General features: G+C 43.4%; 1 protein-coding gene across 5 annotated transcripts in view; it reads right to left on the bottom strand.

Moving 5' to 3' along the window:
- The window catches only part of HTT (huntingtin), a 139,330-nt gene that overhangs the window by 123,482 nt on the left and 898 nt on the right, over positions 1-14,950 (bottom strand). For 3 of the 5 annotated variants that reach the window (XM_035005408.1, XM_035005406.1, XM_035005404.1), the window contains exon 1: positions 2,496-2,819. Coding sequence is in view for 1 of the 5 variants with exons in the window: in XM_035005403.1 (XP_034861294.1) it covers positions 2,496-2,579 (84 nt within the window). In the remaining 4 variants the exon portion in view is untranslated. Of the gene's footprint in view, positions 1-2,495; positions 2,820-14,950 lie in introns of those variants that run through there. The other 2 variants (XM_035005403.1, XM_035005405.1) reach the window with 1 other exon arrangement.

Consider the following 14,950-nt stretch of genomic DNA (forward strand, 5'->3'; position numbering starts at 1 on the left):
TTCTTGCAGGTGAACAAGTTCAAAAATACCCTTACTAGAACTCTGATCAAGGCTATTTAAATTTATGGATTAATTTAGAGAAAACTCAGCTTTATAATAAAAAGTCTTCCATTTAGGAAGGAAAGTAGTCATCTATACCTTTCAGGAAAGCCAACAGCAGTCCACATGTTTTCTGCATATTTCTTGTCAGTTCCTTGAAATTCTAGATGTTGGTGCCACTGTGAATTGGATCTTGAACCCTGATATTTTCTGACTGACCTACGCTAATATGTGGGAAACCTATGGATTTCTGTATATTTATTTTTACCTAACCACTTTATCAAGGTGCACACGCTTAGATAAGGGTTCCCAAGTACTCCCAAGAGGAGACTTGTGAAAAACAAATCCCCAGACTACACCTGAACAGAAAATATAAGTGTGTTTGGGAAAGAGGACAGTGAGGTATCTTCATTACTGTATTTTTGACAAATTTTCTGGATGATCTTGACTCTCATCCATATTTAGGAACTCGTAGGTCAGACCACCAAATTGGGAGCTGAAATACACTAATAGTCACAATATCCATGAAGTTTTAGATGACTTCCCACATTAAAAACTCCAGAAGCTACCACTGAAATAACCCCACTGGAGACAAAGTTAGTATATCACAGAAGCTACAGAAATGTATCAAAGATTTAGTTATATTCAAGGACAGATCACAGGAAATACCAGCTATAAGAAAGAGTTGATAAAACACTATATACATAAATAAAATATCTACTTGAGCTCTACACTCTGAAATTCCTGCAAAGTATGGAAAGTATCTTAAAACTAAATTATTCTTTGGTCTGATGACATCAAAGACAACCTCTCTGGATCCATAAAATACCCCATCAACATGTCCCTCCGTAGAACAAGAAGCATGACTATCAGCATTACTCCATAAAAACAGAAGAAATACACTACTGTGAAAACCACTAACAGCTACTATTTTGATTTAAGATGGCAAACTGAGCCACAAACCAATCCTAAGATATCCCAACATACTTTACTAAAATTTAAATCTAAGCCAACATTCCATCAATTCCACTGAGAATGAGCAAAAGAAACTCAGTAAGTACAGAGCAGGAAGCATTCCAAGTGGAAGACAGCTCGTCTTTTGGGTCCGTAAGCTTTCACAGTGAAATGTTCCTGGACTCCCGGATGCTGGAGGTCAGATGGGCAAAACTCTGCTAGGGCAGCAGGAGAGCAAATGTTTGTCAGGGATCTAAGTCACTTCACATGAAAGCAGTGACACCTGGTAGCTCTGGACAAGACCCGTCACAACCCTATAGAGCTCTCGCTCCCATGCGACTAACAAACAGGGATGCAGTGTCACCCAATCTCACAAGAACCCCAAAAATCAGGACTTACAGTTCACAAATGCAGACTGAAAGAAGTTAAATTTATCCAAAATCAGCTGGCTTATAAGGAGTAGAGATGGAATTCTTTTTTTCCCTACTTTTATCACAGTGTTGTTTTCTACAACAGCACGCTAACTTATAATTTTTATTTTCAGCACATACTCTCATTTGTTATTTCATTTGCTTCCCACATTTCTACAAATTAGAAAGAGAAATCATCCACCACATTTCCCAAACGATGGAACAAGTTCGGCTAAAATGAACTATTATATGTGAAATCACTTTGAAAATATAAAATACAAATGCAAGGTGCCATTAAAAATAAGTGAGTCACTAAGTTTCTGTCAGTACTAAAATCAAGATTGTTATTCTAACAGATTATAGAGAGCTCTTCCCAGCTTCCAAGCAGGACAATAATGTGAATTACTTGTTCCAAGAGAAAGAAAAGCAAGGAGAGAAGTATTTCACCCATATCCAACCAGGTAACAGAATTCAGAAACCTCAGGCACATCTGTCTCCTACTGAGGCCCTAGAAACAGGCCTGAAATATTTACCCTCCACAGCCACTAGGAACAGTGGTTAGAAAGACAGACAACCGAAAGCAAAGAGAATGAGCAGAGTTAGCAAAGACAGAAAAGAAGATGCCACGAGTTCACCACAAAAGAAAGATGAAGCAAGGGAGACTGGCCTACAGTCCGCTGCCCAGGGCCCCGCAGATCCCCAAGCGCAGGTGAGCAGGCACCGGCCACTGCTGGGCGCGCCCGAACAGCAGCAGGGTGCCAATGAGAAGCAAACACAAGCCGTGTCACTGGACAGTCTCCTGCCTGTTCCGATTATTGCCACAATGTAAAAATATCAAACAGAAGATTTTTCAGTGATCACAGTTACCAAGAGTGCTAACTAAATATAAACACCCTGTTCAATTATCATAATGGTTACAACTCTTGTTCATTAAGTTACAAAAAGGAATATGACTCCGTATAGCTATAGCCAGAAATATGAGAAAATGGGCCTTTAAATGTCTTAAGAGAACTAGGGAGACAAAGAATATTCTAGCCCATTAGGAAAAAAATACAGGCTTAATTTTTACTAGAAAGTTCGAAGTGCAATTACCTGAGTGACTGTGCCACGATGTTTTCACATATTGTCAGACAATGGTTCACGCGGTCTTTCTTGGTGGCTGAGAGTTCCTTCTTTCTAAAAGAAAAAACAAGGGAAAGTGAACATGTACTGAATTATCCACTCCACCGATTTCCACATATCATTCACTCATTCCACAGCACTTCCGGACCACCAGGAAGAAACCGCATACTCCATGCTGGGGGCAGAGTGGGGTCAGCTCAGGGAGGCACAGATGAGCTCAACCAAAGGCTTCCTAAACTACACGGCTCCACAGAAAAGTTGGGTCATGTCACTGATGCACCTCTTTTTCCCATTTTAGAGGAGAAACTGCAGTGCAAACAGTGACTCGCCCAAGATCACACCGATGGAGGGGGCACGTGATTCAATGCAATGCAGCATCATCGCTACTCTTCATACCAAGCTGCCTCTGCTGCTCAAGATCACGTTGTAACTGACGGCTGACCTCCCACTCTTGGTGGGGAGACTGACCACTTCTACACCCCCAGACAGCTTGGAAGAAGCCTCCTGTAAGGACTTCTGGGGCAACACAAGGAGACAAACAGCCCGCTCAAGATCAGAGTAAAGGTGCTTGCTTCCCACCCACACTTGCAGCTTCAGACACCTTCAAAACAAGGGACAGAGGGATGATCCAAAGAGGAAGCCAAAAATTAAACCAGGCTGAAGAACTACATTCAGAGAAGAATTTGAGTGTGGTTACCAGTACCTCGTACTAACTAGAAACAACTAAACCAGAAGACTAATGGTTTTTGAGGGAATTATATTACCAAAGGGGCAGGGGTCTAATCTGCGAACACCTGTGACTGTTAAGTCCCCAATGCAACCCTCAGGCTCCAAAAAGTGCATCTGAAGGAACAGGCTATTAACAAACTACACAATCCAATGAAAGCAACACCTCCAAAAGGCACTTCAGACGTCGCTGGAGAAGAAAAGGGGCAAGGACAAACCTCCAAAGGGGGAAGCCAGGAGCCAAAAAGAACAGGCAGGGGTGGGGTGCCTGGGTGGCTCAGTTGGTTGAGCAGCTGCCTTCAGCTCAGGTCATGATCCCAGGGTCCTGGGATCGAGCCCTGCATCGGGCTCCCTGGAGAGCCTGCTTCTACCTTTCCCTCTGCCTGCCACTCTGCCTACTTGTGCTCTCTATCTCTCTGTCAAATAAACAAATTAAAAATATCTTAAAAAAAAAAAAAAAAGAACAGGCAGGGGTTTCGAACAAGAAAAGAATCAGGGCCTGAGTGAGAAGCCTCCTTCATGGCAAGTTGACAGGGGGCTTCCCAATGAGTGGCCAATTATTAGAGACCGTCATTACAGGGACTGGTGAGTATGTCTTTCCCACTGGTCTCTTTCCTAAAGAGGACTTTTACTAGTAAGTTAACACTGCAGACTGCCTGCTAGTCACCCACCCAAACACCAATCTTTCCTTCTTGGACACATGCCCCCCCCCCCCCCCCCATTAGAAGTTCCATTGCTTAGCCTCCCTGTAGGTAGGGAGAGACACTCGCCTTCATTCTCACAGATAAAATGGGAATGGAAGTGATATATGGAGTATCTGCCTCACCAGCTTATCCTGGGTATCTCTCCTTCTAGTCCCTCGAATTAGAACAAACGTGCCTAACACCCAGTTTTTGATTGTACAGATAAAAGACAAGAAGATTGCAGAACCAACAGGATGGGAGGAGCCTGGGTCCCTAAGTGACCACAAGAAGCAGAGGGTTCTCACCTCCCATCCTCAGGAGCCACCCACTTCAAAAGCACTATAATGGAAACAACCTAAATATCCTTCACCCGGTAGACGGACGAACAAACCCCCACAACCAGACAACAGAATACTGCTTGGCAGTAAAAAGGAGCAAACCACTACTACATACAAGGTGAATCTCAATGTACCAGATTCAAGACTACATAGTGGTGGATTCCATCTATATAATGTTCTGGAAGAGACGAACTACAGGAACAGAAAGTGATCAGTAATGTACAGGGGCTGGAGAGAGGCGTGGAGGCAAAGAGGCAGGGGAAGCTTGAGGGGGTGAGGAAACTGTGCTAAACCCCAACTGTGTAGTAGTTACTGCATTTGTCAAAGCTTACAGAACTGCACACTAAACGGGACACTGTGCTATTTGTAAATTACACCTCGATTTAAAGAAGAAAGTGCTCTGAGAATTAAAATGTTCTCTTCTTTAAACCACCGGATTAATTTCTCCATTACAAAAGCTTACAATTAATTTGCCCAGTGTAAGACCGCCATCAAGAAAATTAAAGAACACTGACCATTTTAAGCATTTAGGAAGCAAACTAACTCACCTACCCATTACCTTTTGATTTCCAAAGTGAAAATCTGCCCAAGGCCTTAAATGAACTGAATTCACATACCAGGGTACCAGAAAAGAGTAAAAAAGTTACCAGCTTCACAGTAATTACACACATGCCTGATCGAGAACCCGCCAGGCCAATGGAACATTTACCTTTACAGAGTAATAGATACAAATACCAGTCTTAACAAGAACTTTGCCTCCCTCTTCATATATGGGATAAACCAAAAGAATACAGTGAGCAACAAACCACAGCTGTCAAGGCCTGCACCTGATTTCAAGAAGACCCACCTTGCCAGAACCTGAGTAAATGTGCATGAAACAAGCAAAAAGTCAAAGACAGAATATGGATCTCACCCAAGAAAATAAAAGCACATTCTTCTGTTGTCTATTTCCCTCTCCTTCCTCCTCCTTGTGGCCGTTCCCAGTGGGGAAAGCCTGTCCTATTCCCCTGGGGCTCCCTTCCCCGCCCCGCAAGCCAGCCTCCAAGCCACTCTGGTAACAACTGCTCCAGGAGTCGCCTTCCCAGGATGACAGACTAAGAGCAAGGGCCAGAGCACGTCTGTTACTAGCACTCAGCACAAGGCCTGCACTTCACAGATGTTCATAAAAAGCCGACAAGGGAATGGATAAATCAACATTTTCTGTACAAGAATAAGTAAAATACACATTAAAATGGGCTCAAAGGTTGAGACAGTCTTTCAGATAGGATTCAGAAGATAAATGATAATTACTTTGAACCTGAGTTTCTGGAACCAAGAGATGGAAAGAAAAAAAAAAAAAGTAGAAACAGCAAAGCTACTAAAAAAACAAAGCAGCCTTGGAGTGATCCCTACTGGAGCTCAAAGGCTGTGGGAACCCAAGCCTGTGCAATCCACCCGCCAGACTTTAGACAACCAATCACAGGTCCCTTAGCAGCACCTTCTGTGATTCTTATTATGAAAACAGAACAGTATACTTTCTATCTACAGTTAAGAAGAAAGCACACATTTCAAGTTTCTCTTCTTACCTGATTCACAATCACTTCCTAGCAATGATGAAATCTGAATCTTTTCCACACAAAAATCGATAGCCCAAGAATCACAAAATTCTGCAGGCAGTTTTCAATGGTGCTAAACGTGCCATTGAAATTCAAACAATAATTAGTAAGTACTTGTTTTGTGTGAGAAGCATAAACACAAACCATCTGATTGCTACCAAATACTTTAATTTTGCTCTATTTTTCTCAAATCCATTGTCATTGCCAACATGGCTAAACGTGTGAAATTGACACATCATTAAAGAACTTCACAATTTTACATCAGAGTCAAACTCTAAAAAATGCCTGCTTAAAAAGGCAGACAAGTGTAACTAAATCCTGTAAAAAGCACCCCTTCTTTTATCACACTGAAGAATACCCATATTTTAAAGTGTGGGATCAAACTTTACCCTCAGACACCCCAACGAAGAGACATTAACCAAAACTATCAGAAAAGGGGAAAAACAATCATTCCAGTACCACCCACTGAAAGCGACAAGCACACCAACATAATGCACACAGCACAAGCTACGGCCCCGTGGTGCCCGCTTCCAAATGCAGTCTAACCAGGCCCGTTAGAACAAGGCCTCAGGCTACTTTCCAGTTGTCCACATTCCCCAGCCTTCAGGCAACTCTGGCCACTCAGAATAACGCAGTTGTTTAGGTCGTGCATCTTCAGACTCAATTCCTGTATAGTCTATGGTCCCTGCTTGAAATACCTCCTTGCTATCTTATTTTGTCCAATAAGCAAACTTGGAAACTTAGAAAACCACAACCACTTCATTCCCCCATGGAATTTAACTCCGACTGATGAACTGATATGTCAAACTGGCTTGTTCTACGTGAAAAGTAAGTATGGAAATTAAGGAAAAAAGGGAACCACCTTTTCTGAGCAGGAACTAGATCAACAGGGTAAGCAGTCCTGACTCTTCCAACTTGGGTAAATGCAATCATGTTAACTTCACCTTCAAAACGCAAACAACCTTCAGACTGCCCCTCATCCGTGCTAAAGCAATCTGCCCAGAAACACACATTTGCAAGGAGGCACCTAAAAAAGGCCAGGCCACAAAAGCATGCTAGGACCACGTTAATTACCGAAGGATGAATTCTAAGAATGGGAATTCAAGCTCTCATCTAAATTCTTATTGTTAATATCATGTTATTTTTAAGACCTGGCTTGAAAAATGCAGTTCCAAGTGGAGGGCTGGCAGGGGAAAGGTCTGGACTCCACAGGAACTTGGAAAACGCTGCTTGCCTTGCGCTTTTCCGGCTCTGTACTCACCTGGTGGAACCTGCACAGCCCAGCCAGCGAGCAGGACCGAGGCCTCCCCAATGCCCCCGCCTCCCGCCACTTCACTTGCAGCAAGTACGGTACTGATGTGAGTGGTCCTAAAACATTAGGGCTCCTTCAGACAGATTTTAAGAAGGAATGGGACACCAAAAATCATTCTGGAATTATGTGTCATACCTAAGTTAAAAATAAAAGTGCTGTTTGATTAGGGGGACCAAGGGCTAAGATTTCCCCAATCTACAGTCTGTGTCATAGAAAAGACCATTAAAATAAAACCTTTCTTGGAGCATCTGGGTGGCTCAGTCAGTTAAGCGTCCAGACTCTTGATTTTGGCTCAGGTCATGATCTCAGGATAGTGAGATCAACCTCCCGTTAGGCTCTGCACTCAGCATGGAGTCTGCTTGTCCCTCTACTTGCCCCATCCTGCCCCGCTTGCTCTCTCTCTCTAAAATAAGTATTTTTAAAAAGTAAAAAATAAAAAAATAAAGCCTTTCTTACTGGTGATCTAACCAAATACAGTGATAACCACTACCTAAAAAAGGTGCATTTCAAAAAACCAATCTGTTAAGCTAAATGAAAAAAGTCTTTTCTTCATTATGTGTATGTGTTTAGTTCTATACAATTTTATCAGCTGTGTAAGTTTATGGATCCACCACAGACATAGAACATTTCCATCACCACAAGGGCCCCTCCTAGAGCCACAGTGCGCCCCCCCCCCGCCCTCTACCCACCACACTCTCCCTAACCCTGGTGACCTCTCATCCAGTCTCATTTCCTAAAACCCTGTCCTTTCAAAAAGATTACATATTAAAGAGTTTGTAGCCTTTCAGGACCGGCTGTTTTCACTGGCATGATTTCCTTAGGAGTCACCTACGTTGTGGCAGGTATCCGGGGCAGCTTAACCATTCACCTGTCGAAGGACATCTAGCTGCTTAACCATCAGCAGGAGCTTAACCATTCACCTGTCAAAGGACATCTAGCTGCTTAACCATCAGCAGGAGCTTAACCATTCACCTGTCGAGGGACATCGAAGCTGATTCCACATTTTGGCTATTATGAGTAAAGCTACCATAAACATCTATGTACAAGTTCTTACATGAACAGAGTTTTTCAGTTCTCTGGGATAAATGTTCAGGAGTACAACTGCCAGGTCAAATAGTGACTGCACATTCTGTTCTATAAGAAACTGCCAAACTGTTTTCCAGAGTAGCCATACTACTTCCTATGCCCACCAGCAATGATTAAGTGATGACCCAGTTTTGGCCGTGCCAGCATTTGGTGCTGTCAAAGTGATCGTTTAGAAACATAAATTAGATCATTTGTTTTACCACACAAGTATGCATCTGGGCAGAGTAAAGTCCAAAGTCCTTATTACAGTGGTGCACAAAGCCCCATTTGGTTGACCCTAATCTCTAATCTCCCACCTCTCTAACCTTGTCTATTTCTGCCCTTCATTTTGCTTCAGCTACTGGCCTCCTTACTATTCCTCAAATATGAACGCACACTGTTTTCTGTTCTCTCCCTGGATCTCTACTTCCAGATATCCAAACAGCTTGCTCCCTCCACTCTGCTCCAGTAGAACCTTCTCGGTGCACTTATGCCCTAAATAAAATTGCACACCCCTTCTCCCCCTTATTCTGTTTTGTTTTCCCCATAGTATTCATCACTATTGGTCTTGCTCGCTGCTGTAACCCCAGGGCCCAGAACACGGCCTAGCACAAAACCAGCACTTGGTTGAAAGGGCTCCTTCCAGGTCATTAAGTCCAGTCCCCACTTAAGTCCCCATTCCCACTGGGAGCTCTTCAAGCCCACTGTGGCTCATGTGTCAGGGTTACAACCCACTTTGGGGCTAGACAAATGCTCAATGGCCCTGGGACAGAGAAGTGACATAGCCTCAGCTATCCCTGGACATACACAAACAGCCCACGTCTTCCCTCCCAAACACTGACAGCGTTGTTCACAGAACCTGACCATCTACAGCGGGGCTTTTCAAGCTTTTAGTGGTGCACACAGATTGCTCACAGAACTTGTCAAAATGCAGACTCTGATTCGGTACATCTCAGGTGGGGGAAAGAGTCTGTACTCCTTATACGCTCACAATGACAGCAAACTGCTGGCCTGAGACCACACTTTGAGCAGCAAGAATCTACGGCAGATCGTATCTCTAACACGTACTCTAGCACCCGAGCTGATTCAGTTCAGCACATTGACCAGTGTCTTATACGGTGTTTTATTTTTTCCTTCTTGTCTGAATAAGACCAAATGTCTTGAGGGTGGACCAATCCAAGGTCAGATGGCTGGCTCACTTTCAGGAACTAGAGCTAACAGAGGTGGGGACTCTCTTAGGTGGAGAGAATATGTCAGCAGTCCATTTGAAAGGACAATGTGAAACCTCTGCCTTTACAGTTCCAAGTCCTTTTTTTAAAAAAAATTATTGTCCATGTATGAACTGTCACTGAATTATACACTTTAAAATGGTTCATTTTATGTTATATGAATTTCACCTCCAAATAAATAAATAAGAAATTCTACACTATTATAAGCGATTAAGAAGAATTTTATATATATATATATATATACACAAACACACCGCTATGGAACATATATGACATATAGCGGAATATCTATGATATACTGCTCTTTGAGAAATACAGGGCGATCTCAGTCATGCAAACAAAAACTGAGACACATTTAAATGCCTGAATATGCATTAAAAAATCAGAGAAGACAAGTTTAATAATTGTTATTTTTAGGGAATGAGACTAGGATAGACCTTCTGTGCTGTTTGAAAATGTTTTACGATATATATGTGTAACTTTTATAATTTTTTAAACTAGTTAATGGAAAGTAACCAGAAAAGAAATGCTTCACAAAAGTGGTTGGATCATATTTAATCTAGGAATGGGCAAGCTACAGCCTGCCTATTTTGGGCTGGTTTGCAAGCTAAGAAGTGTTTTCACATCTTTAAATGGTTGAAGATGATAATAATAATAATAATAACAATAGTTCGTGACATATGAAAATTACATGAAATTCAAATTTCAATGTCACCATTGAGTGTTACTGGAACACAGCCACACTCATCCGTGTACGTACTGCCTCCGGCTGCTTTAATTCTACCGCGGAGGTGAGCAGCTGTGACAGAGACACTGTGCCCACAAAGCCCAAAAACAGCCCCTCTCTGACACTTTACATAAAAGCTTTGCCAATGTTCATAAATCAGAAGACTTAACATTGTTAAGGTGCCAATACTCCCCAAATCGATCTACAGATTCAATGCCATCCCTATCAGAATCCTAGCTGGCTTCTTTGTGCATCTCACAATCTGATCTGACAACCATATAGAAACAAACAGGGCCTAGGATAGCCAAAACGATCTTAAAAAAGAACAAAGTTGGAGGACTCAAATTTCATGATTTGAAATTGTGATTAAAAAAAAAAAACTATAGTAATCAAGACTGTATAGTATTGGTACAGGATAGACATTTAGACCAATTAAAAGTCCAGGAAAATCAAAAACTAATGATGTAATGTATGGTGTTTGACATAACATAATAAAATTTAAAAAATAAAAAGTCCAGGGGCACCTGGGTGACTCAGTCAGTTAAGCATCTGACTTCAGCTCAGGTCATGATCCTGGGGTCCTGGATCAAGCCCCGCGACCGGCTCTGCGCTCAGTGGGAGCCTGCTTCTCCCTCTGCCCCTCACCCTGCTCGTGCTCACTCTCTCTCAAATAAATTAATAAAATCTTTAAAAATAAATAAATAAAAGTTAAAAAAATAAAATAACGCGATGCTCGAGGCACCTGGGTGGCTCAGTTGGTTAAGCATCTGACTTTGGCTCAGGTCATGATCCCAGGGTCCTGAAGTCGAGTCCCACATCGGGCTCCCTGCTAAGCGGGGAGTGCTTGTGCTTTCTTGCTTGTGCTTTCTTGCTCACTCTCTCTCTCTCTCTCTCTCTCTGTCAAATAAATAAAATCTTAAAAAAAAAAAGAATTGAAAATCCAGAAATAAATCCATACATTTGTGGGCTATTAATTTTTAACAAGGGTGCCAATACATATTCAACGGGGAAAGAAGAATCTTTTCAATAAATGGTGCTGGGACAACTGGACATCCACACGCAAAAGAATGAAGAAGGACCCTTACCTTACACCATATATAATAATTAACTCAAAATGGATCAGATGTAAATGTAAAACTCTAAAATTCTTAGAAGAAAACACAGGAATAATACATCTCTGTGACCTTGAATTAGGCAACAGTTTCATAGATACGACACCTAAAAGCACAGCAACCAAAGACAAAGTAGAAAACTGGACTTCATCAAAATTGAAAACTTTTGTGCTTTCAAAGGACACTACCAAGAAAATGAAGAGACAATCCACAGAAAGGAAGAATGTTTTAAAAATCATGTATCTGATAAGGGTCTAGTCCAGAATACATAAAAAATTGTTTCAATTCCACAATAAAAAAACAAATAACTCAACTTTAAAAAATGGGAAACAATGAGGACAAGGGCTTACAAACTAAGTATAAGAAAGACTGGGGCACCTGGGTGGCTCAGTCAGTAGAGTGAGTGACTCTTGATCTTGGGGTCCTGAGTTTGAGCCCCACGGTTGGGTGTAGGGAAGGGGAGGAAGGCGGGAGGAGGGAAGGGAGAGAGAAGAAAGGAAGTTAGAAAGGAAGGGGCCAGGTCCCTCATCTCGTTGTTCAGCCTCCTCACACGGACTCATGCTGTCTTAGAATGAACTCTCACCTGTTTGAGCTACTGCAGCAGGGTTTCCCATTATTTGCAGCCGAGTATATCCTGACTGAGAACACCAACCTCAGCTAAATCACCTCACACCCGGCAGAGAGGAACCAGTCCTGTGGGTTCTACCTTCGGTCACTTTCACCTTGCCCCTGCAGCATCATGACAGCATGCACCCCCGTCTCTCACCGGACCACTTTAACAGCTTCTAACTGGCCTCCTGCTTCCGCCTCTGCTCCCCTTCACTCCGTCCTCAACCACCATCCACTGTAAAATGGAACTCAAATCCTGCCACTCCTCCCACCAAACCCTGCAATGACTTCCCACCGCACCTAGAATAAATGCCCATGTCTTTAATCCACCTACAGGGAGGGCCGACTCATCTGCTGTGGCGCTCAGCCCCTCTCCGAGCCCACCCCCTACTAAGAGTCTCCCTCTCACTAGTTCAACCAACCAAACCGACCTCCTTGGTATTCCTCAAACAGGGGGCCTTTGGACCTCTTCCCCTGCCTGGAATGCCCCTCCTCCATACACCTTCACAGCTCTATCTCTGAGCCTCTCCACGTATTTACTCAAAAGCCACAATCTCAACGGCCCTTCCCTGGACACCCTAAGATGTCAACACCTTGTCAACGCTGACATTTCCTAGTTCCTTCCCCTGCTTTGCTATTCCTCCCTCATTTATCACTCTCTACCATACTCTGTATTTTGCTTATCCATCTGGTTTATTGTCTATGTCCCTCACTGAAATGAAAACTTCACGAGGGCGGAGCTTTAACTGTTGACTGCTGCAGCCCTGCAGCAATTACCACAGAGGCATACATTAGATGTTCAGTAAATATTTACCGATGAATGAAGAATTAAAGTCGGGGGAGGGCGCCTGGGTGGCTCAGTTGGTTAAGCGACTGCCTTCCGCTCAGGTCATGATCCCAGGGTCCTGGGATCGAGTCCCACATCGGGCTCCCTGCTCTGCGGGGAGCCTGCTTCTCCCTCTCCCACTCCCCCTGCTTGTGTTCCCTCTCTCGCTGTGTCTCTCTCTGTCAAATAAATAAATAAAAAATCTTAAAAAAAAAAAAAAAAAGAATTAAAGTCGGGGGAAACCACGTGGGAATCTGATGGACAGTAAGAAAGTACCAAACGCAAATGTCACGGCCCCATAATTACAGTTAGGACCGTCCCCCGCTCCGGCATCCCCCTGCATGCCAGCCCTGCTGAGACTGGAGCCGCTCCGGCCCAGCACCCCTGCATCCTACGTGCTGAGCAACGAGCAGGCACTCAGCTACTTCAACTGAAGCCCACGCGTGGCTGAGACACTGCAACGCCCCACAACAGAGGAGGACCATAAAAATAGAACAGATACTTTCTAAATTGTTTTTGGACAATCCTACTTTGGCGAATGGATTTTTCAGCTGAAGCGCCTGAACAGAAATGCCAGGATCCAAACTTGTAAGCAGAGTTTGTTACTCAAAATTAATGAATACCTGCTTTCTCAACAGCAAAGTTCCAACAAATATGATATTCATGCATTTTATTTAAAATAACTACAATTAGGCCAATGTAGTTGATTTCAGAGCGTGCTAAGAAACTTTAGAAATTACTATTCTGAAATACTTCTGTTTTAAATAACTTAAAATCTATCTTCATATGTGCATGGTTTATATCTGTAAGGATACACAAGGAAAAGTATAATAGAGCTTGCCTCTGGGAATAGAGGTACTCAGGAAAAAGGAGTGGGGGAGAGACATTTTAATTATTACCTTTTTGTAATTTTAGAGTTTGCATCATGTGAGCGCACTACTTACACGAAAATAATAGATTACACTTTTAAAATAAGTCAATCACACAATACCTTAAAATAAAGTAATAAAACAACATCTACCTACTTTTGTCAAGGCAGCTTTAGAAAGAAACCTCTTTGTACCCATATTTTGAAGATAAGCAGATTCAGGTTCGTCAAATCAGCATAAGAAACAGATGGCGGATTCTGACTGACCCAGTGTTTGAACAAGCCCACAGACAGTGACAGCAGTAAGGTCTCTCTTCCTACCAGAGCCCTGCTTAGCGCCTCCTGTTACACAAGATCCAGGCAATGTGTGAACCTGCATGACATCTACCTCCTGGAGAAGCACGACAAGAAAAGTCTGCAATGAATCATGATTATAAATTACTTGCCGTAGAAATAAGTCAAATTGTTTTTAAAAAGTGTTTTATTCTTGGGCGCCTGGGTGGCACAGTCGGTTAAGCATCTGCCTTCAGCTCAGGTCATGATCCCGGGGTCCTGGGATCGAGCCCCACATCGGGCTCCCTGCTCAGTAGGAAGCCTGCCTCTCCCTCTGCCTCTCTGCCTGCCACTCCCCCGTTTGTGCTCTCTCTCACCATATCTCTCTCTCAAATAAATAAATAAAATCTTCAAAAAAAAGTCTTTCTCTATGCATCCAAGAAGGTTTTTCACCTATTAAAGTAAAAATTAATTTTTTTCTAAAATTTTACCCTAACCTAAGTCAACATTACTCCTGGAATCCTCATTTTCTAACTGGACTCTCAGGACACAGCAAGGATCACGTCAGAAACATAACGAGTAAAATAACATTACTAAAAATGAGAGGAAGCTCCTTAAAGGGGCTGCCCTTGAAAACTGTCCTCACTAAATGCCACCATGTGCACATCCTGATGGACACGCAATGCCCCGAGGGGGAAGGCCTCGCGGAGGCTCTGGGGGGAAAGTACTTGGGTCCTGCGGGAAGGCACGGTCTCCACGCACAAGCAAGACCCCTAGCTTTCCGACGGCAGCAGGCCGTGTCCACAGAAGGAAAGAGGAGGCGCCCGCGCGGACCGCAGGCGGCTGGACCACAGCGCCGGTGTGATAATGCCCACCCTTCGTCCCGCCGCAACCCACCTCTCCCTCGACCACGGTCCGACTGAAAACAGGCGAGAAACTTCAGCCGACTCCTCCTAACAGCCAAGCCGACTCTGCTACCTCTCACCTCTTAATCATGACCTCCCGAGCAGCTCCCCACTTACTTGGCCACCACGACTCGAGCGCTGCAGCGCAACGTGAGCT

Source organism: Mirounga leonina, unplaced genomic scaffold, assembly GCF_011800145.1.
Source record: "Mirounga leonina isolate KUSES-001 unplaced genomic scaffold, KU_Mleo_1.0 Mir_129, whole genome shotgun sequence".
In the NCBI taxonomy this organism is placed as follows: Eukaryota; Metazoa; Chordata; class Mammalia; order Carnivora; family Phocidae; genus Mirounga; species Mirounga leonina.